This window comes from Oncorhynchus mykiss, chromosome 22 (genome assembly GCF_057628025.1).
Source record: "Oncorhynchus mykiss isolate SJ-2025 chromosome 22, ASM5762802v1, whole genome shotgun sequence".
Classification (NCBI taxonomy): Eukaryota; Metazoa; Chordata; class Actinopteri; order Salmoniformes; family Salmonidae; genus Oncorhynchus; species Oncorhynchus mykiss.
The window spans coordinates 11424914-11449096 of record NC_143043.1 but is presented as its reverse complement, the minus strand read 5'-3'; the positions used below and the strand labels follow the sequence as shown (position 1 = coordinate 11449096).

Here is a 24183-nt window from a genome sequence, read left to right as displayed (position 1 = left end):
ATTCTAAAATTGGCACTAGACACAAGAGGTTGCTGTAGATTTAGTCATTACACCAACGCTAGATAGTAACGGGTTGCAAAACTACCTACAACTTCCTTCAATCTGCACGCAGAGACATAAAAATAGTATCCATGAGTTCATCTGACTAAGATGAAAAATGGGCTAAATTGCCAAAATCTTGCACTATCTCTTCAAGATAGGAGTGACAAGTTGCAACTTATGTATAGCAAGCAGTGGCACAAATGAGAGCCAGGAGCACACAGCTGTCAGCCCAGACAGTAAGGACATTTTGAGGATACTGAAACATTTCCTGTGCTTTCTGCAGGTGGCCACTGACGTCAGAAACATACCATTAAACTGCTTCTACTAAAATATATTTCCTAGCCTAGAAAGCCCAGCTCAAAACAACATTATGTAGGCTACATTGGATTACCATTCATTTCAATCAGTAACTATGTATTGAAAATGAAACCATACTGAATGGCATTGTTAGACACGGTGGTCATCCTCTGTTAAACATCCTTCAGTCTCTCACTGGAAGGCTAATAACACAGAAATGCTGTTGAGGCCTGTCGGGCTAGCTAGCACTCTAAACATCACTGGCTGGCTATGCCATGTTATGAAATGGGCCATTAACTACAGCTATATCACGGATGACATGGGCCAAGACAAGACAGTAATGGTCAAACTGACAGTCTACTCCTAAATCAAACTCGGATATTAGCTATGTCCATGATGACATTGGAGGTAACAAATAAATAAATAAATGCTACTGATCTAGTTAGCTAGCTGATTAGCCATGTATGTCTTCCGTCCTTATGGTAAGATCACTAGCTACGAAAAACAATCACTGGATATGTAGTATAACTATACTTTTTCAAGGACGCTGACCAGTAATTGATAAGCTTGTTGACGCACTCGTTTACAAGTTATACAAATAAATATCACAATTGACCCTACACGTCCATGATTATGCTTCTTCATCTTTGCTAGCTAGCTATCTAGACACATAAAATACTTAGAACACGATCAACATGTCAACTTATCTAGCTAGCGTTAGGTTGGCTCTGATATGAGTTGATTCATAAAGGAAATAAATATCTTATTCTTAAGTAAAAAATGGCATATCTTTAAACAACGCAAATCGAAAACTTTGGTAAAACACAGCTAGCTAAATTAGGAAGCTAACAACACTCTTTACGGCTAATATGACTTACAGAAAGCCTGATATCGCAGTGCGAACTGCCCCTTGAAGGCCTAGTTTCCAATCGCAGTTTTCCGGGCCTTTGGCCTGACCAACTAGCGTTAACTAACCGTTGATGCAAGTTCTCTTTGGTACGTATAGGTAGCTAGATATCTGGCTAGATGTACAGACACATTACGAACTGCTCGTTAAGAAACATTTACATTCAGCAGAGAAGGGGCAAGTTAGCTAACTCGATAACGTGAGCTAGCTAGCTGAGCTAACTGTAGGTTGTAGCTAACGTTAGCTACTGTGGTTGTTTTGGAGTAGGCCACGCAACCAAGTCTATAGAGAAATAATTTTATGCGGTACTAGCTAACGTTAACTTGTCAATGTTGCCTTGGTGAGCTATCTTATGTCACTGCGACATTTCACGATTAAACCATATTAAAACTCAGACATTCGGGTTCAGGGTGAGGAAACGCCTGCCATTACATAGATAACTTAAACGTCAACTAACTAGTAAGCAAACGAACATGATCTGGCTGATATCGACCCGGCTTTGAACAAAGTTAACTATTTTGATCGCTAAACTAGCTAACTCCACATTGAAGACCCGTTTTCCCTGCTCTGGCAGTGGGTGAGTCAGTAAACTTGGCTAACTAGCTAGCCAACGTTAGCTACCTTCTGCCAGAACCAACTAACGTAGTATGTTTCCAATCCAAGTTGAATTTTTCAATGATTAAAGACGTGTATCAATGTATTTCAGTACAATAACATTTCAAACAAAAGAAATAGCTAGCTAATGTTACTGCCATACCCACACTACACCAGTTGACACTGTTAAGAGCGCAAGCTAAGTTAGCTAGCAAACTAGCTGCTAACAACTTACCAGGAATTTGATAGGACTTCTCTATTCACGAACTACTCCAGCCTTGACGATTGTGTCGTGGTTTATGACATAAATGTGTCCTATATACTGCAATTTCATAATAAGCTCAACTGTCTGTTAGAATAGCCTGTTTTTTGGTCATATCTTGGGTGTTTTTCCTGCGTCACCAGCGCGGTAGCAGCCCCCCCGACTCGATCTAGTCGGTCCTAGCCAGTCAGTCACAACTTGCTGCTAGCAGAGAGCCGCTTCAACATGGCGGAAGCACAGCCCTGAACAACGTCGCTGGTGAAAACAGATGCCGAACTCCAACCGTCAACATTAGTTAGCGAGCCAACTACTAGCTCCTCTGTGTAGAATCACTTTGCAAATGGAACCCGTGCTGAATGGTCAAAAATCCATACAATGTAGATGGTTGACTCTAACCCCGATGTTGGATTCGCTTATCCAGGATTTTATTTAAACCCTAACGCTTGTTGAACCAAAAAGGGGTTTTGTAGGCCTATATATCGCCTCCTACTGTCATGGATCTGTTGTTGAGTCTGTTGGTCAGATATTCAACAACAAAAATCAGCGGACATTGAAAATATATGAATTGGTCAGAGATGAATATGATCTATCATAAATTGTGAATTATTAGGCTAATAAGACATTTCAATTGGCCCAAGGAGTAAAAACTAAGGCTCTGTTCAAATACCAGTAGGACACTTTGAAATACATCCCTTCCTTTATTCTTTCATGTGGGTGATTACTGATCTGACATGATTAGTGAAATCAATGCATTCTTCAATGAAACAATTATTTTAATTTGAACAAGGCCCCCAAAAGGTGTCCCCTTCCAGGGGCAGCGGGTCCCCTTGGCCCTTCCCAAGAGTGGGTGCCAGAAGATACCAAACCTACCTTTACTATTTTTTACTATTTACTATACTATTTACTATACTGTGTTGCACTGAGGTTGGAACGCAATCATGGTTACATTAAGACACCGTTTGTAATGGCAGTGTCAGCTAATCAGCTCCTTTGTTGTTCAACATGACGTGCCATTCCATATTTGCTGCTGTGGCTACTGCTCGTTAGCGTGAGGACGAAAAGCTCAGTTTTCTGGGGAAACTAGCAGTATTTAAATCTTCTCGGTAGAGCAAGGTGGATAAAGGTAAAATGTGGAGTCCAGTGGCATATCCCACCCCTGCATTGAGGTACATTTTCTTACCCATATCTCGTTCCAACTCCACAGTGTCTTAATGTAACCATGATTGCATTCCAACCTCAGTGCAGTTCAGTGTAAACAGTCATAAAGGTAGGTTCGTTATCTTCTGGCAACCACTCTTGGGAAGGGCCAAGGGGTCCCGCTGCCCCTGGAATCATCTGGCAACAAGAGGGCTAGCCCTTCCAACACGTATCTGCAGAATGTGAGGAGGATGCTGGTACATCAGCTCATAGACAGATGAGGAGGGGTCAGGTTACTAAACTTTGTCTCTCACTCTGTGTGAAAAAGGCAAATGTTTAGATAGTGTTCACCTCATTTGCTTGATGTATTGAGCCCCTCTAAATTGCTGAAGATCCCTAGGTTACAGTTCATATAATGAAATCAGTCAATTTAAATCAATTAGGCCCTAATCTATGAATTTCACATTAATGGGAAAACAGATATGCATCTGTTGGTCATAGATACAGTACCTAGGGCGTAGATCATAAAACCAGTCCGTGTCTGGTGTGACCACCATTTGCCTCATGCAGCGCGACACATCTCCTTCACATAGAATTGATCAGGCTGTTGATTGTGGCCTGTGGAATGTTGTCCCCCTCTTCAATGGCTATGCGAGGTTGCTGGATATTGGCGGGAACTTGAACACTCTGTCGTACACGTCAATCCAGAGCATCCCAGACAAGCTCAATGGGTGACATGTCTGGTAAGTATGCAGGCATGAAAAAACTGGAACATTTTTTGCTTCCAGAAATTGTGTACAGATCCTTGTGACATGGGGTCTTCCATGAAACATGAGGTGATGGCGGCAGATGAATGGCACGACAATGGGCCTCAGGATCTCGTCACAATATCTCTGTGCATTTAAGTTGTCATTGATAAAATGCAATTGTGTTTGTTGTCTTATAGCTTATGCCTGCCCACATCATAACCCCACCACCGCTATGGGCACTCTGTTCACAACGTTGACATCAGCAAACCGCTCGCTCACACACCGCCATACACGAACTCTGCGGTTGTGAGGCCGGTTGGACGTCCTGCAAAATTCACTAAAACGACGTTGGAGGCGGCTTGTGATAGATAAATTAACATTAAATTATCTGGCAACAGCTCTGGTGGACATTCCTGCAGTCAGCATGCCAATTGCACATTCCCTCAAAACTTGAGACATTTTGTTGTGTGACAAAACTGCACATTTTACAGTGGCCTTTTGTTGTCCCCAGCACCAACTTCTTGATATGCAACACTTGTCAGGTGGATGGATTATCTATGCAAAGGATAAATGCTCACTAACAGGGATGTAAACAAATTTGTGCACAATATTTGAGAGAAATAAGCTTTTTGTGCGTGTGGAACATTTCTGTGATCTTTCATTTCAGCTCATGAAACATGGGACCAACACTTTACATGTTGCGTTTTTGTTTCATTGTAGAAGAAGATGAAAGGAAATACTCAAAGACTTGAAGTCCAGTGTACAATTACCTTTGGTTAGGATCAGAGACCTGCACAGCATGAATGAATGAACTATGAACTACTGTTGGGAGACAACAGCTAGAGAAAGCACTCAACTGCTGACTCACTGGACAGCCATAGTCCAGCGGCTAGAGCGGGATTAACCCCTGCACACACATTTTCCCTCTACAGCTGTGTGTGTGGATAATTGTTTGTGTGTGTTCCAGCACTTTCCCTTTATCTCCTCCTTTGTGCATCGACCCTCATGCCTGTCCTTTGTCATGGGGTTGAAATGTCAGCCAGGGCACAGTAGTTCTTGAAATCTACAAGTAGGTGAAGCATTCTGGTAAATCCATAATCTGACCATAATCTGCTTTCTCTGTTCTCCCCAGAGCTTTGTCACTTTTCCAGACAAGGCAGCCATGTAATGCAATAAGAGACTTTGATAGTTAGTTTATTTCCAAAACACTATGTCCATTTTTAGTAGGTATCAAATAGTTGATTTGGCCACATACAATGTTTTTGCTATCTCTCTGATGGGTTTGTTTATATTTTTCAGCCTAATGATGGCTTGTTTCACTGACAGCTCTTCGGACTTCTTGTTGAGGGTTAACAGCAACAGATTGCAAATGCCACACTTGAAATCAACTCTAGACCTTGTAACTGCTTACTTTTAAATTAACTAATGAGGGAATGATACACACCTGGTCATGGAACAACTGAGCAGCCAATTGTCCCATTACTGTTGGTCCCTTAAAAAGGGGAGATTACAAATTAAATGTGCTGTAATTCCTACAATGTTGAAGTTGAAGTCAGAATGTTTACATACACTTAGGTTGGAGTCATTAAAACTCAATTTTTTAACCACTCCACAAATTTCTTGTTAACAAACTATAGTTTTGGCAATTCAGTTAGGACATCTACTTTGTGCATTACACAGGTAATTTTTCCAACAATTGTTAACAGAAAGATTATTACACTTATAATTAATTGTATCACAATTCCAGTGGGTCAGAAGTTCACGTACACTAAGTGCCTTTAAACAGCTTGGAAAATTCCAGAAAATCATGTCATGGCTTTAGAAGATTGTGATAGGCTAATTGACATAATTTGAGTCAATTGGAGGTGTACTTGTGGATGTATTTCAAGGCCTACCTTCAAACTTAGTGCCTCTTTGCTTGACACCATGGTAAAATCAAAAGAAATCAGCCAAGACCTCAGAAAAAACATTGTAGACCTCCACAAGTCTGGTTCATCCTTGGGAGCAATTTCCAAATGCCTGAAGGTGCCACGTTCATCTGTACAAACAATAGTACGCAAGTATAAACACCACTCCAAAACTGCCATAAAAAAGCCACATTACGGTTTGCAACTGCACATGGGGACAAAGATTGTACTTTTTGGAGAAATGTCCTCTGGTCTGATGAAACAAAAATAGAACTGTTTGGCCATAATGACCATCGTTATGTTTGGAGGAAAAAGGGGGAGGCTTGCAAGCCGAAGAACACCATCCCAACCGTGAAGCACGGGGGTGGCAGCATCATGTTGTGGGGGTGCTTTGCTACAGGAGGGACTGGTGCACTTCACAAAATAGATGGCATCGTGAGGAAGTAAAATTATGTGGATATATTGAAGCAACATCTCAAGACATCAGTCAAGAAGTTAAAGCTTGGTCGCAAATGGGTCTTCCAAATGGACGATGACCCCAAGCATACTTACAAAGTTGTGGCAAAATGGCTTAAGGACAACAATGTCAAGATATTGGAGTAGCCATCACAACGTCCTGACCTCAATCCTATAGAACATTTGTGGTCAGAGCTGAACAAGCGCGTGCTAGCAAGGAGGCCTACAAACCTGACTCGGCTCTGTCAGGAGGAATGGGCCCAAACTCACACAACTTATTGTGGTAAGTGGTACGCTTGTGGAAGGCTACCCAAAACGTTTGACCCAAGTTAAACAATTTAAAGGCAATGCTACCAAATACTAATTGAGTGTATGTAAACTTCTGACCCACTGGGAATGTGATGGAAAAAAATACAATCTGAAATAAATCATTCTCTCCACTATTATTCTGACATTTCATATCCTTAAAATAAAGTGGTGATCCTAACTGACCTAAAACAGTATTTTTACTAGGATTAAGTGTCAGGAATTGTGAAACTGAGTTTAAATGTATTTTGCTAACTTCTGATTTCAACTGTAAATATCTTAAAATTAAACCTGAAAGTCTGCACTTCCAGCTCATATTCATTATTTAATTTGAGCTCCAATATGCTGTGGTAGACAGCTAAAATGCTAACTTGGTCAATGTCCAAATATTTATGGACTTGACTATATAGCGTTTTGCAAAAACCCCCACATTTTAATTCACCATTAAAATCAATTAATAAAGATTCTGAGAACAGTAATATATTACACACACATGAAGGTACCCATAAGAAATCGTTTCTGAAGACAAAAAAACACAAAGTTGAAAAATTTGTGGATGTAGCGTTTTGGAAATAAACACATTTGTTTATGATTATCCTGTTTCACAGTTAGATTGTGTTAATGTTTTGATTGCCATGTCATTTGCAGCCATGTATCAGCCATGTATCATAAAGCTATGTATCATCCTGTGAAAATGAAATGGAAGGGAATGGAAAAGTCATTCCTGTTTCCTGCCTCTGGGAATTGAGGATTCGGCAGTTATTCAAATCAGAATTCAACCCTAATACCTTTACCACTGACCCTGCCACTGCCAACATAATCCATGTCTTGTCATGCTTTTCTTTATCACCAGCCAATTAATTTAAATGAATTGCATCACATATACATAACTTTTATTTCATTTATTTTTCATTTATTACATTTATTTTATAGGGACAATACACATCAATCATCAAATATCTAACATTTATACCAAGTGTGTGTCTATTTGTTTTGTCCTGTATTTTGTTTTTTCTGTGTTCTCCTCTGGGACAAATAAGGTGTATCTGTTATATGATCTATCTTACTAAAATGTCATGCACAGTATCCCATACGAAATGACAGGGCATATTATAAACAATCAAAATACCTTAATTATCGCTCACGAAAACACAGGCGCTGATCAGGGGCCAGTTTGATTGTTTATGGTCTAACCTAATTGACAAATCTAGTGAATGAATACTGATCTTGGAACAGCAGAGTATACTCTTACGAGCGACTCCTTATATTGTTTCTTTAAAATCCGTATCCGGGTCTTCCTTTCCACCAAACCGTGATCACTTCCCGTCAGACTGCAAAGATGGCGGTTGAACAGCATTGAATCTTGTCTGTAATAAGCAATTAAAACGCGGGTATTTGCGACTTTTTTATGGGGCGAAGTCGCCGAGCCCCTACTAAATAACTATTTTGCGCGAAATGGTGTAGAATACGTGTAAGATTGGTACCAGTTCAAAGTTATTGCGAGTCGATAGTTTTACATTTTTTCGGTCTCCATCCGTGGAGCTTGCGTTATTTTAAAATGGCTCCGGTGCAGATTGGATCAGATGGGCAACTGGTCCCTATCGGGGGTCCCACCTCGGTCACCCAGCCGCCACCTCCCGGACCCCCGGCCACCCAAGGGGTCCGGCTGAGCCTGCTGATTGAGTTTCTCCTGCAGAGGACCTACCATGAAATCACCCTGTTGGGTGAACTGTAAGTCATGACGAGACCCCGTTCAATGCAATGGGTATTTATTAGTTGAGATTCCTTCATTTTCATAGTGATTTCATAAATTGTGGTAAAATTACGTAATACCTGAAAGTTACCAATACTGTTTCTGTCTTTCTTGCAGTCTTCCCAGAAAAACAGACATGGAAAGGTATGCTCGTCTCTTGTTTCACTGGGTGTACTCAATGATGAAATTGACTTGTCAAATTAGGAATGTTGTTGTATGTGACATCTAATTTTGCCTGTATTTTCTACTGTTTCTAACAGAAAAATCGAGATTGTCCAGTTTTCCAGTCGGACCAGACAGCTGTTTGTGCGTCTCCTTGCCCTAGTGAAATGGGCCAGCAACGCCGGGAAGGTGGAGAAGTGTGCGGTATGTATGCTAGAATACAGTACTCTACACCAAACACTCTCAAAGTGGGCACAGACAACCAGATACTATCTTGAGTTATGCACATAACTCTCACCTTTTCACATAAAACTTTTCAGGATTTTCCACACTGACATCAATGTGGTGTTTATGTTTAACTTTGAGTTAGGCCTTCTTGCACATAACTCAAAATTATACTGAGTACGGTCATAAGCTAACCTGACCTTTAACCCCTAACCTTCTGTTTTCACGGTAACAGATGATCTCCAGCTTTCTGGACCAGCAGGCCTTCCTATTTGTGGACACGGCTGATAGGCTGGCATCGCTAGCAAGGGACGCCCTGGTGCACGCCCGCCTGCCCAGCTTTGCCATCCCGTTCGCAATCGACGTGCTCACCACCGGGTCATACCCTCGCCTGCCCACCTGCATACGGGTAAGACACTCCTAACTGGTCTGTGTTCATTTTCATTTTTTTCTCGTAGTCTATTGTTTTGACCTCTTGACCTGGCCTCTCTTATTTTAATTGAAAGCTGGTTCTCAGTTGACTTGCCTGGTTAAATAATGGTCAAATAGAATGAGACACCTGATGCCTTTGTGTTCGTAAGCCACTATGATTGAAGTAGCCTCGGTGCCTGTCTAGTTTGGCCAAAAATGCTGTTCATGTATGTACTCTGTCAGCTATGTGCGATGTACATTATGTGCACAAACACAGAAATCTTTAGTAGTGCGTTACTGCCACCAACTGGACTGGAGTGTGGAATAGGGACGGAGAAATCTGAAGCCCTGTTTGGCCCAGTGCATTGACCGCTGTGTGTGTGTGTAGGACAAGATCATTCCTCCAGACCCCATCACTAAGGTGGAGAAGCAGACAACCCTGAACCAGCTCAATCAAATCCTTCGACATCGTCTTGTCACGACAGACCTACCACCCCAGCTAGCCAACCTCACCGTGGGTAAGGATCTCGCACACACACACACACACACACACACACACACACACACACACATATATATATATATATTAAATAAAAGCTGGCCAACCTCACTGTGTGTCTCATAGCTAATGGGCGTGTAAAGTTCCGTGTGGAGGGGGAGTTTGAGGCCACACTGACGGTGATGGGTGATGACCCAGATATTCCCTGGAGACTGTTGAAGCTGGAGATACTGGTGGAGGACAAGGAGACTGGAGGTAAGATACACAACACCTGCTTGACCAAGCACCAAACACACAGAACCCACTACTAACGTACCAAACACACAGAACCCGCTACTAACTCACCAAACACACAGAACCTGCTACTAACGCACCCAATTAAAAAACATAATTGGGAGCACTGATACTACTAACTTAAAAAGTTACGAGCACCACATAACATTTAGCAGCACCAGAAAAAAAGAATTATGGCATTACGTGGTTTCTGTGAGAAGTACAGGCAGTGGTAAACCGCCACCAGGGTTAACACAAGTTACCCTAACATTATGTTCACTGTGTTTATGCAAGTTTTTTTTTTTTTTACATAAAATTCATCAATAGGATGCTAACTAGTTAAAAGATCACATTTGGGATCTAACTAGTGATTAGCCCAACAGGGTAAATGCAGATAGGCAACCCCATGCTTCAGCCTATTTATTTATAGCCACTGTGCTGCATCAGTTGGGCTAAACACAGATCCCACTGCTGACGCGACACAAACACAGATCCCGCTGCTGACGCACCAAATAATCAAACACAGATCCCGCTGCTGACGCACCAAATAATCAAACACAGATCCTGCTGCTGACGCGACACAAACGCACAGATCCCGCTGCTGACGCGACACAAACGCACAGATCCCGCTGCTGACGCGACACAAACGCACAGATCCCGCTGCTGACGCGACACAACACAGATCCCGCTGCTGACGCGACACAACACAGATCCCGCTGCTGACGCGACACAACACAGATCCCGCTGCTGACGCGACACAACACAGATCCCGCTGCTGACGCGACACAACACAGATCCCGCTGCTGACGCGACACAAACACAGATCCCGCTGCTGACGCGACACAAACACAGATCCCGCTGCTGACGCGACACAAACACAGATCCCGCTGCTGACGCGACACAAACACAGATCCCGCTGCTGACGCGACACAAACACAGATCCCGCTGCTGACGCGACACAACACAGATCCCGCTGCTGACGCGACACAAACACAGATCCCGCTGCTGACGCGACACAAACACAGATCCCGCTGCTGACGCGACACAAACACAGATCCCGCTGCTGACGCGACACAAACACAGATCCCGCTGCTGACGCGACACAAACACAGATCCCGCTGCTGACGCGACACAAACACAGATCCCGCTGCTGACGCGACACAAACACAGATCCCGCTGCTGACGCGACACAAACACAGATCCCGCTGCTGACGCGACACAAACACAGATCCCGCTGCTGACGCGACACAAACACAGATCCCGCTGCTGACGCGACACAAACACAGATCCCGCTGCTGACGCGACACAAACACAGATCCCGCTGCTGACGCGACACAAACACAGATCCCGCTGCTGACGCGACACAAACACAGATCCCGCTGCTGACGCGACACAAACACAGATCCCGCTGCTGACGCGACACAAACACAGATCCCGCTGCTGACGCGACACACACACAGATCCCGCTGCTGACGCGACACAAACGCACAGATCCCGCTGCTGACGCGACACAAACGCACAGATCCCGCTGCTGACGCGACACAAACGCACAGATCCCGCTGCTGACTGGTGAGATGTTTGAAAAGGAAAAGTCCAGTGTTCAATTCTTACAATATGTACAGCATATTATAATTATTCTGGTCCTGATGCTCAGGAGTAATCCAACTTGAATTAAATACATATCATGTACTTGCAAAAAAACTACATTTTAAGATTGCATTATTATTTTTTGTTAACTCCTTTTTCAATATTTTCCCCTCCGTCTTCCCCCCTCCGTCTTCCCCCCTCCGTCTTCCCCCCTCCGTCTTCCCCCCTCCGTCTTCCCCCCTCCTTCCAGATGGCAGAGCTCTGGTCCACAGTATGCAAGTGAACTTCATCCATGAGCTGGTGCAGTCACGCCTGTTTGCAGATGAGAAACCACTGCAGGATATGTACAGCTGCCTGCGTATCCTTTCACTGTGTGTGTGTGTGTGTGTGTACTGTTTCTGTGCAGACGGTGAGCTCAGGGCCATGTCTGGCTTGAGCTGCTGCAGTGAATGTAATTGTGTCTGTGTGTGGTCACATACAATATTGACCAACAGTGACCATGCGTACAGCAAGCCAAGGGACCAACAGCATTTCAATGAGTGCCACAGCCAACAGTCACACTGTCTTTCAGTTTATCAGTTTGTTTCCATGAACCAAGAAGAAATATTTACATTTCAAATAGTATTTAGTGGGAAATGAGTAATGCTACATGTATTTATAATACTGTTATGCTCAATAGAACGCCAAGGATTTGTTTCTCAGTCATTTGTTGTATGAACCTCATTGTGACTTCATAGCAAGTATAACTGCCAGGCGCAGTCTGGTTTCATGGCTGAAGTCTGTCACCACACGCACACAGCCTGGGTGTGTATGTATCACGTGTGCCTGCATTTCTTTATCTGTGTGTATTGTGAGGAAGTGTGTATGCCATCTTCCTGGACCATCCCTTCCTTAACCCCGTCCCTTCTAGACTCATTCTGTCTGTCTCTTCAGCTGGAGGTCCTCCACTCCCAGACCCTCATGCTGGTCCGAGAGCGCTGGGGAGACCTGGTGCAGGTGGAGCGCTACATGCCTGCCAAGTGCCTCACACTGGCCGTCTGGAAGTAAGAAACACACAACTACTCACTAAGAAGTTACACATTAACAGGCCTGATTGATGGATTGGTTTGTTGAATGCATATACTTTTGTCATTCATCACAAGGAAATTGGTCCATCATTTGACCTTTTTCTTTGTCTCTCCCCCTCTCCAGCCAACAGGTCCTGGGAAGGAAGACAGGCACTGCGTCGGTCCACAAAGTCACCATCAAGATTGACGAATCGGACTGCTCCAAGCCTCTGCAGATTTCCCATGATCCTCCACTCCCTGCCTGCGACTCTAGACTGATGGAGAGAGCCATGAAGGTGTGCCAATGCCAAGTTCCTCACAGATATGGTGCTATACAATTTTTGTTGTTGTGATGACCTAATTTCCTGTCTTTATTCCTGCCCCCTCCTGTAGATTGACCACTTGTCAGTGGAGAAGCTTTTGATTGACAGCGTGCACGCCCGCTCCCATCAGAAGCTTCAGGAGCTGAAAGCCATCTTGAAGAGCAGCAACCCCAGCGACAGCTGTGAGTCTGTCCTCTGACTTAGCTAGACACTGACTAATCCAACCACACTGACCCAGAATGAAATTAACAATGTTGCGGAGAGAAACAACCATGTTGTCAGTGTGTGATGTTGTTATTGTCCCTGCCTGTGTTTCAGCGTTCATAGAGACAGCTCTGCCCACCCTGGTCATTCCAATCCTGGAGCCCTGTGGACGCTCCGAGTGCCTGCACATCTTTGTAGACCTGCACTCAGGGATGTTCCAGCCCATGCTGTATGGAATTGGTAAGCAGGAAGGTGCACTTACACACGTGCGCACACTCATGCATACACACATACACCACATCGGTATGCTGGGACACACATACACATACGATGTACTCACTTCCACTGTGCCTGTCTGTCTCCAGATCAGTCCATATTGGACGACATCGAGAAGACCATCAACGATGACATGAAGCGCATCATATCCTGGCTGCAGCAGCTCAAGTAAATCCACTTCCTGTCTCTGTGGCAACTGCCTGTCATGTGTCACATCACTACTTCTCAGAAGGCCTTCATGCCACCAAATCCACACTAGCACACTTTAGTATGCAAAGTGCTTCACCTTAGAACCTTAGTAGTGTATACTTTGTATACTGAACAAAAATATAAATGCAACGTGTAAAATATTGGTCCCATGTTTCATGCGCTTAAGTAAAAGTTCCCAGAAATGTTCCAAATGCACAAAAGCGTATTTCTGTACAATGTTGTGCAAAAATTTGATTACATCCCTGTTAGCGAGCATTTCTCCTTTACCAAGATAATCCATCAACCTGACAGGTGTGGCATATCATGAAGCTGATTAAACGGCATGATCATTACACAGGTGCACCTTGTGCTGGGGGAAAATAAAAGGTCACTCTAAAATGTGCAGGTTTGTCACGCAACACAATGCCACAGATGTCTGAAGTTGAGGGAGCGTGTATTTGGTATGCTGATTGCAGGAATGTCCACCAGAGCTGTTGCCAGATAATTGAATGTTCATTTCCCTACCATAAGCTGGCCCCAATGTTGTTTTAGAGTATTTGGCAGTACATCCAACTGGCCTTTCAACTGCAGACCACGTGTAACCTCGCCTGCCCATGACAACGAACACAATTACTTTTTATCAATGGCAATTTCAATGCAAAGAGACACCGTGACGAGATCCTGAGGCCCATTGTGGCGCCATTCATCCTCCGCCATCACCTTATGTTTCAGCATGATAATGCACAGCCGCATGCCTCAAGGATCTGTACACAATTCCTGGAAGCTGAAACTGTCCCAGTTCTTTCATGACCTGTATACATACCAGACATGTCACCAATTGAGCATGTTTGGGATGGCAGCGTGTTACAGTTCCCGCCAATATCTAGCAACTTCACACAGCCATTGAAGCGGAGTGGGACAACATTCCAAAGGCCACAATCAACAGCCGGATCAACTCTATGTATGAGGCAAATGGTGATCACACCACTAGTTTTCTGATCCACACCCCTAACTTTTTATTAAAGTATCTGTGACCAACAGATGCATACCTGTATTCCCAGTCATGTAAATTTGTTAAAATCTATGAAATTGTTGCGTTTATATTTATGCCCATACGGATATGAGAACAGATCTTGTGCCCTTCCATGGAAATGTGCTTTTATGCAGGCGAATAATTTCTGAAATGGCTTAGGGTGTCTGTGTAAATTCCGTAGACCAGCACTCTACTGTGTGTGTGGTTGAGTATGTCATTGTGTGATATGCATAGAAATGTAATTACTGGAACAGGGATTGAAGTCAATGTTCTGTGATTTTATTTCTATGATGTGATCTGGCCAGGAAATGGCTTGTTTGTCAGTCAGGGAAAGAGTGTTAGCAGAGTGATAATGATGTCTCACTGATGTGTGAATGTAGGACTGTGAAATAGCTGCTCATTGGCAGAGTCTGGTCTATTTGGAGAATGTTGAATTTCAGTTTACTTATGTTTTTCTCTCTCTCTCACCCCTCTCCATCCCTTTCCTCACCACTCTTCTTCCAGGTTTTGGTTAGGGGAGCAGAGGTGTAGACAGTCGGTGAAACACCTCCCCACTGTCTGCACAGACATACTACACCTCTCCAACTCCATCTCCCACCCTGCCGGCAGCCTATCAAAACACAGGCTCTTCATCCGGCTAACCCGCCTGCCACAGTATTATATTGTAATTGCCTCCCACCTTATCCCAATTATTTGTCCCCAAAAACTGTTTGTTTATTGCAAACACAAGAAAATGTAAAACCATATACAGTACATTAACCATGCACAACTTTCCCACTATTCCTCATTACTGTTTTCTCCCATCAATCTCTCTCTCTCTCCCTCCCTCTTCTCTCCCCTTCTCTGTCTCTCTAGGTGGTGGAGATGCTTGATGTGCCTGGCTGTCCCACGGAGCTTCAGTACAAGTACTCCTTCCTTTCTGTGTCTCAGTTGGAAGGTGAGGAGGGACCTCCATGCGCCCAGCTCCTTCAGCACTTCAAACCCAACCTGGAGCAGCTCGTCCTGGACAATTGCGCCAGCCGTGGGGCCCGCCATGGCGCTAAGAGAAAAGTAGGAATGGATTGCAGAACTGCTTGTATGGGTTACAATCAGGGCTGATGTGTGACCGTATTATCGCCACACCCGGCGGTCACGAGTCATGAAGGCAGTCAAATTCCACGTGACCGTTGAGTCACGGTAATTAGGCTTCTCCAAGCTCTGATGCTGCTGATGGTCATTAATATCCTACCAAACTTGCTAACTGCCATGTATTCAGCACTCCATTGTCCCTCTAATCACTCTGACATCAATAAAAAAAAAATAGAAAATCAAATCAAAGATGTTGGGCGACATTTCAATAGGCTTTGGCAGTATAATCCCGTACCTCTTCAAACATTCAACCTCCAGCTGCGTACCCCCTCTAGCACCAGGGTCAGCGCACTCTCGAATCTTGTTTTTTGCCGTCAATGTAAGCCTGCTACACTATACAATACATTTATTAAACATAAGAATGCGTGAGTTTTTGTCACAACCCTGCTCATGGGAAGTGACAGAGCTCCTATAGGACCAGCCTGACCAGGGCACAAATAATATAATAATTAATCATTTTTCTCTTTATTTAACCATCTTGCATATAAAACTTTATTTGTTCAGCGAAAATGGTGAATAACTCACCATAGGTTAATGAGAAAGGTGTGCTTGAAAGGATGCACATAACTCTGCAATGTTGGGTTGTAAATGGGGAGTCTCAAATCATTTTCCACACAGTCTGTTCCTGTATTTAGTTTTCATGCTAGTGAGGGCCGAGAATCCACTCACATAGGTACGTGGTAGCAAAGGGCATCGTTGTCTTAACAGCGCAATTTGCCAAGGCAGGATACTCTGAGCGCAGCCTAATCCAGATATCTACCAGTGGCTTCGGATTAAATTAAATTTTCACAGAACGATGAGGCTCAATTGTTCAGATATGGGTAAGTGGACTGGAGGCAGGGCATGAAAGGGATAACGAATCCAGTTGTTTGTGTCATCCGTTTCGGGAAAGTGCCTGTGTAAATGCTCACCCAACTCACTTCACTATATCACATTCGACCTTGTCTGTAAGCTTGAGTTCGTTTGCACACAAAAAAATCATACAATGATTGAAAGACCTGTGTGTTGTCCTTGTTAATGCAGACAGAGAAAAGCTCCAACTTCTTAATCATAGCATAAATGTTGTCTCACACATTGAATATAGTTGAGGAAAGTCTCTGTAATCCTAGATTCAGATCATTCAGGCGAGAAAAAACATCACCCAGATAGGCCAGTCGTGTGAGAAACTCGTCATCATGCAAGCAGTCAGACAAGTGAAAATGATGGTCAGTAAAGAACTTTAAGCTCGCCTCTCAATTAAAATAATACGTGTCAATGCTTTGCCCCTTGATAACCAGCGCACTTCTCTATGCTGTAAAAGCGTTACATGGTCACTGCCCATATCATTGCGTAGTGCAGAAAATACACGAGAGTTCAGGGTCCTTGCTTTAACAAAGTTAACCATTTTCACTGTAGTGTCTTTCAAGTTGTCAGGCATTCCCTTGGCAGCAAGAGCCTCTTGGTGGATGCTGTGGTGTACCCAAGTGCCGTCGGGAGCAACTGCTTACACACAAGTTACCGCTACACTATGTCTCCTTGTTATGGCTTTACAGATACCAACATGAGCAGCAGCTACATACGGTTCATTAGTGGAATTCCCGTGAGAGAGTAACGGTTAATGTGATTGGATGTTAATTACTTGACTAGGCTACTTGTATTTGACATTGTGTTGTTTCGCTGAACAGTAGATGGTTTAATTTGAATTTTGGCAGTAAAATGAGGGGGGAGAAACTCACAAATGTATTGCCCCGTTGGAAAATAAAAACGGACGGTTTGGATGTAACTTTTTTTTTCTCCCCCTGACGGCAGGGGTACGCGCACCCCAGTTTGGGAATACCTGGGCTATGCAATTGTGTGAGAGAACAGAGTGATTGCCTCTACTGAAAAGAGGATGATCAGCTTTCTATAAGCTAGGCCTACTATATTTATTTTTCAACTTTTCTAATATTAAGCACATTGCTTCTCTTTACAACAGGAGTATAGCCTACCTGGCGGGCATGAAAATAAACCATGGGGAAAAGCATCCTCCATTTGCTATTTAAGTGCATAGATGACGTGTATTTCTCCCCACTGCCCCTGTTTCAATACAGGTGCATGATAATGGTCCATTCTAAATCAAAACAAATTTCACACATGAATTAGTATATCTAAAGACTAGATTAAATCAAGAATAGTCTGATGGGTGACAATATTATATCATCACTTACATATATCATCACTTCAAATCAAATTTTATTAGTCGCATGTGCCGAATACAACAGGTGTAGAAGACCTTACAGTGAAATTCTTACTTATGAGCCCCTAACCAACAATGCAGTTTAAAAGAAATATGAATAAGAAATAAAAGTAACAATTCATTTTAAATAGCAGCAGTAAAATAATAGCGAGACTATATACAGGTGTGTGCCGGTACAGAGTCACTGTGTGGGGGCACCGGTTAGTTGAGGTAATATGTACATGTAGGTAGAGTTATTAAAGTGACTATGCATAGATGATAACAACAGAGAGTAGCAGCGGTGTAAAAGGGGGGGGGAATGCAAATAGTCTGGGTAGCCATTTGATTAGGTGTTCAGGAGTCTTATGGTGGGGGTAGAAGCTGTTTAGGAGCCTCTTGTACCTAGACTTGGCGCTCCGGTACCACTTGCTGTGCGGTAGCAGAGACAACAGTCTATGACTAGGGTGGCTGGAATCTTTGACAATTTTTAGGGCCTTCCTCTGACACTGCCTGGTATAGAGGTCCTGGATGGCAGGAAGCTTGGCCCCAGTGATGTACTGGGCCGTTTGCACTACCCTGTAGTGCCTTGCGGTCGGAGGCCGACGAGTTGCCATACCATGCAGTGATGCAACCAGTCAGGATGCTCTCGGTGGTGCAGCTGTAGAACCTTTTGAGGATCTGAGGACCCATGCCAAATCTTTTCAGTCTCCTGAGGGGGGAATAGGTTTTTTCGTGCCCTCTTCACGGCTGTCTTGGTGTGCTTGGACCATGTTGGTGATGTGGACACCAAGGATCTTGAAGCTCTCAACCTGCTCCACTGCAGCCTCATCGATGAGAATGGGGGTGTACTCGGTTCTCTTTTTCCTGTAGTCCACAATCATCTCTTTGTCTTGATCACGTTGAGGGAGAGGTTGTTGTCCTGGCACCACACGGCCAGGTCTCTGACCTCCTCCCTATATTTCCTTCTTGTCATTGTTGATCAGACCTACCACTGTTGTGTCATCGGCAAACTTAATGATGGTGTTGGAGTCATGCCTGGCTGTGCAGTCATGAGTGAACAGGGAGTACAGGAGGGGACTGAGCACGCACCCTTGAGGGGCCCCTGTGTTGAGAATCAGTGTGGCGGAGTTGTTGTTACCTACCCTTACCACCTGGGGGTGGAAATCGGGTCAGTCAGGAAATCCAGGCTCCAGTTGCAGAGGGAGGTGTTTAGTCCCAGGGTACTTAGCTTATTGATGAGCTTTGAGGGCACCATGTTGAACACTGAGCTGTAGTCAATGAATAGCATTCTCACATAGGTGTTACTTTTGTCCAGGTGGGAAAGGGTAGTGTGGAGTGCAATAGAGCCTAAAACCCCAAACAGCAAGCAATGCAGGTGTAGAAGCACGGTGGCTAGGGAAAAACTCCCTAGAAAGGCCAAAACCTAGGAAGAAACCTAGAGGAACCAGGCTATGTGGGGTGGCCAGTTCTCTTCTGGCTGTGCCGGGTGGAGATTATAACAGAAAATGGCCAAGATGTTCAAATGTTCATAAGTGACCAGCATGGTCCAATAATAATAAGGCAGAAGCAGAGCACGGCAGCACGGCCAGGTGGACTGTGTGTGTGTGTGTGAGAGAGAGAAAAAAACACCCACTAGAGGGACATCTTCAACCACCAACTTACCATCCTGAGACAAGGCCGAGTATAGCCCACAAAGATCTTCGCCACAGCACAACCCAGATGGGAAGACGCACCCCTCCTAGGGACGGTATGAAAGAGCCCTAGTAAGCCAGAGACTCAGCCCCTGTAATAGGGTTAGAGGCAGAGAATCCCAGTGGAAAGAGGGGAACCGGTCCACTGGGAACTGGCCAGGCAGAGACAGCAAGGGTGGTTCGTTGCTCCAGAGCCTTTCCGTTCACCTTTTACACTCCTGGGCCAGACTACACTCAATCATATGACCCACTGAAGAGATGAGTCTTCAGTAAAGACTTAAAGGTTGAGACCGACGGCATCCCCAGCCGCGCCCTCAGAGCATGCGCAGACCAGCTGGCTGGTGTGTTTACGGACATATTCAATCAATCCCTATCCCAGTCTGCTGTTCCCACATGCTTCAAGAGGGCCACCATTGTTCCTGTTCCCAAGAAAGCTAAGGTAACTGATCTAAACGACTACCGTCATCATTAAGTGCTTTGAGAGACTAGTCAAGGACCATATCACCTCTACCCTACCTGACACCCTAGACCCACTCCAATTTGCTTACCGCCCAAATAGGTCCACAGACGATACAATCTCAACCACACTGCACACTGCCCTAACCCATCTGGACAAGAGGAATACCTATGTGAGAATGCTGTTCATCGACTACAGCTCAGCATTTAACACCATAGTACCCTCCAAACTCGTCATCAAGCTCGAGACCCTGGGTCTCGACCCCGCTCTGTGCAACTGGGTACTGGACTTCCTTACGGGCCGCCCCCAGGTGGTGAGGGTAGGTAACAACATCTCCACCCCGCTGATCCTCAACACTGGGGCCCCACAAGGGTGCGTTCTGAGCCCTCTCCTGTACTCCCTGTTCACCCACGACTGCGTGGCCACGCACGCCTCCAACTCAATCATCAAGTTTGCGGGCGACACTACAGTGGTAGGCTTGATTACCAACAACGACGAGACGGCCTACAGGGAGGAGGTGAGGGCCCTCGGAGTGTGGTGTCAGGAAAATAACCTCACACTCAACGTCAACAAAACTAAGGAGATAATTGTGGACTTCAGGAAACACCCCCCTATCCACATCGATGGAACAGCAGTGGAGAGGGTAGTAAGTTTTAAGTTCCTCGGCGTACACATCACAGGCAAACTGAATTGGTCCACCCACACAGACAGCATCGTGAAGAAGGCGCAGCAGCGCCTCTTCAACCTCAGGAGGCTGAAGAAATTCGGCTTGTCACCAAAAGCACTCACAAACTTCTACAGATGCACAATCGAGAGCATCCTGGCGGGCTGTATCACCGCCTGGTACGGCAACTGCTCCGCCCACAACCGTAAGGCTCTCCAGAAGGTAGTGAGGTTCGCACAACGCATCACCGGGGGCAAACTACCTGCCCTCCAGGACACCTACACCACCCGATGTCACAGGAAGGCCATAAAGATCATCAAGGACAACAACCACCCGAGCCACTGCCTGTTCACCCCGCTATCATCCAGAAGGCGAGGTCAGTACAGGTGCATCAAAGCTGGGACCGAGAGACTGAAAAACAGCTTCTATCTCAAGGCCATCAGACTGTTAAACTAACATTGAGTGGCTGCTGCCAACACACTGACTCAACTCCAGCCACTTTAATAATGGGAATTGATGTAAAATATATCACTAGCCACTTTAAACAATGCTACTTAATATAATGTTTACATACCCTACATTATTCATCTCATATGTCTATGTATATACTGTACTCTATCATCTACTGCATCTTTATGTAATACATGTATCACTAGCCACTTTAAACTATGCCACTTTGTTTACATACTCATCTCATATGTATATACTGTACTCGATACCATCTACTGCATCTTGCCTATGCCGTTCTGTACCATCACGCATTCACATATCTTTATGTACATATTCTTTATCCCTTTACACTTGTGTGTGTATAAGGTAGTAGTTTTGGAATTGTTAGTTAGATTACTCGTTGGTTATTACTGCATTGTCGGAACTAGAAGCACAAGCATTTTGCTACACTCGCATTAACATCTGCTAACCATGTGTATGTGACAAATACAATTTGATTTGATCTCTCACATGGGTAAGCAGACCATTCCATAAAAATGGAGCTCTATAGGAGAAAGCCCTGCCTCCAGCTGTTTGCTTAGAAATTCTAGGGACAATTAGGAGGCCTGCGTCTTGTGACCGTAGCGTACATGTAGGTATGTACGGCAGGACCAAATCAGAGAGATAGATAGGAGCAATCCCATGTAATGCTTTGTAGGTTAGCAGTAAAACCTTGAAATCAGCCCTTGCCTTAACAGGAAGCCAGTGTAGAGAGGCTAGCACTGGAGTAATATGATCAAATATTTTGGTTCTAGTCAGGATTCTAGCAGCCGTATTTAGCACTAACTGAATTTTATTTAGTGCTTTATCCGGGTAGCCGGAAAGTAGAGCATCGCAGTAGTCTAACCTAGAAGTGACAAAAGCATGGATTAATTTTTCTGCATCATTTTTGGACAGAAAGTTTCTGATTTTTGCAATGTTACGTAGATGGAAAAAAGCTGTCCTTGAAACAGTCTTGATATGTTCTTCAAAAGAGAGATCGGGGTCCAGAGTAACGCCGAGGTCCTTCACAGTTTTATTTGAGACGATTGTACAACCATTAATATTAATTGTCAGATTCAACAGAAGATCTCTTTGTTTCTTGGGACCTAGAACAAGTATCTCTATTTTGTTCCTTATGTCTGAAACGCATGCTTCTAGCGAGGGCAATTTTGGGGCTTCACCATGTTTCATTCATCCGCATAGCAGTGAAAGTTAACATTTATGTTTTCGAATGACATCCCCAAGAGGTAAAATATATAGTGAAAACAATAGTGGTCTTAAAACGGAACCTTGAGGAACACCGACATTTACAGTTGATTTGTCAGAGGACAAACCATCCACAGAGACAAACTGATATCTTTCCGACAGATAAGATCTAAACCAGGCCAGAACTTGTCCATGTAGACCAAAAGAATGTGGTGATCGATGGTATCAAAAGCAGCACTAAGGTCTAGGAGCACGAGGACGGATGCAGAGCCTCGGTCTGATGCCATTAAAATGTCATTTACCACCTTCACAGGTGCTCAGTGCTATGATGGGGTCTAAAACCAGACTGAAGCATTTCAAATTTGAGAGGAATGGAAGATTCGATATAGGCCGATTTAGTTTTTTATATTTTCTGGGTCAAGGTTTGGCTTTTTTAAGAGAGGCTTTATTACTGCCACTTTTAGTGAGTTTGGTACACATCCGGTGGATAGAGAGCCGTTTATTATGTTCAACATAGGAGGGCCAAGCACAGGAAGCAGCTCTTTCAGTAGTTTAGTTGGAATAGGGTCCAGTATGCAGTTTGAAGGTTTAGAGGCCATGATTATTTTCATCATTGTGTCAAGAGATATAGTACTAAAACACTTGAGCGTCTCTCTTGATCCTAGGTCCTGGCAGAGTTGTGCAGACTCAGGACAACTGAGCTTTGAAGGAATACGCAGATTTAAAGAGGAGTCCGTAATTTGCTTTCTAATAATCATAATCTTTTCCTCAAAGAAGTTCATGAATTTATCACTGCTAAAGTGAAAGTCATCCTCTCTTGGGGAATGCTGCTTTTTAGTTAGCTTTGCAACAGTATCAAAAAGGAATTTCGGATTGTTCTTATTTTCCTCAATTAAGTTAGAAAAATAGGATGATCGAGCAGCAGTAAGGGCTCTTCGGTACTGCACGGTACTGTCTTTCCAAACTAGTCGGAAGACTTCCAGTTTGGTGTGGCGCCATTTCCGTTCCAATTTTCTGGAAGCTTGCTTCAGAGCTCGGGTATTTTCTGTGTACCAGGGAGCTAGTTGCTTATGAGAAATGTTTTTAGTTTTTAGGGGTGCAACTGCATCTAGGGTATTGCGCAAGGTTAAATTGAGTTCCTCTGATTTTTGTCCTCTGGCGTCCTTGGGTAGACAGAGGGAGTCTGGAAGGACATCAAGGAATCTTTGTGTTGTCTGTGAATTTATAGCATGACTTTTGATGTTCCTTGGTTGGGGTCTGAGCAGATTATTTGTTGCAATTGCAAACGTAATAAAATGGTGGTCCGATAGTCCAGGATTATGAGGAAAAACATTAAGATCCACAACATTTATTCCACTAGGTCCAGAGTATGACTGTGACAGTGAGTGGGTCCAGAGACATGTTGGCCAAAACCCACTGAGTCAATGATGGCTCCGAAAGCCTTTTGGAGTGAGTCTGTGGACTTTTCCATGTGAATATTAAAGTCACCAAAGATTAGAATATTATCTGCTATGACTACAAGGTCCGATAGGAATTCGGGGAACTCAATGAGGAACACTGTACATGGCCCAGGAGGCCTGTAAACAGTAGCTATAAAAAGTGATTGAGTAGGCTGCATAGATTTCATGACTAGAAGCTCAAAAGACGAAAACATTTTTTTTTTTGTTTTTTTTTTGTCTATTTAAATTTGCTATCGTAAATGTTAGCAACACCTCCGCCTTTGCGGGATGCACG

General features: G+C 44.1%; 2 protein-coding genes across 9 annotated transcripts in view; one reads left to right on the top strand and one right to left on the bottom strand.

Annotated features, from left to right (window-relative positions):
- Nucleotides 1-2669, bottom strand: part of LOC110502046 (ubiquitin carboxyl-terminal hydrolase 9X) — a 78202-nt gene extending 75533 nt beyond the window's left edge. For 4 of the 7 annotated variants that reach the window (XM_036958659.2, XM_036958661.2, XM_036958664.2 and 1 more), the window contains exon 1: nt 2076-2634. The gene's annotated coding sequence lies outside the window, so the exon portion shown is untranslated. Of the gene's footprint in view, nt 1-2075 lie in introns of all 7 variants that reach the window. The other 3 variants (XM_036958662.2, XM_090215433.1, XM_036958663.2) reach the window with 2 other exon arrangements.
- Nucleotides 2670-7947: 5278 nt separating this feature from the next.
- Nucleotides 7948-24183, top strand: part of med14 (mediator complex subunit 14) — a 39361-nt gene continuing 23125 nt past the window's right edge. For both annotated transcript variants that reach the window (XM_036958656.2, XM_036958655.2), the window contains exons 1-14: nt 7948-8388; nt 8528-8554; nt 8671-8776; nt 9033-9206; nt 9597-9726; nt 9834-9962; nt 11818-11925; nt 12478-12610; nt 12759-12909; nt 13007-13118; nt 13255-13380; nt 13506-13584; nt 15143-15302; nt 15494-15688. In XM_036958656.2, coding sequence (XP_036814551.1) covers nt 8216-8388; nt 8528-8554; nt 8671-8776; nt 9033-9206; nt 9597-9726; nt 9834-9962; nt 11818-11925; nt 12478-12610; nt 12759-12909; nt 13007-13118; nt 13255-13380; nt 13506-13584; nt 15143-15302; nt 15494-15688 — 1803 coding nt within the window. In that variant the 5' untranslated portion in view covers nt 7948-8215. The remainder of the gene's footprint in view (nt 8389-8527; nt 8555-8670; nt 8777-9032; nt 9207-9596; nt 9727-9833; nt 9963-11817; nt 11926-12477; nt 12611-12758; nt 12910-13006; nt 13119-13254; nt 13381-13505; nt 13585-15142; nt 15303-15493; nt 15689-24183) is intronic.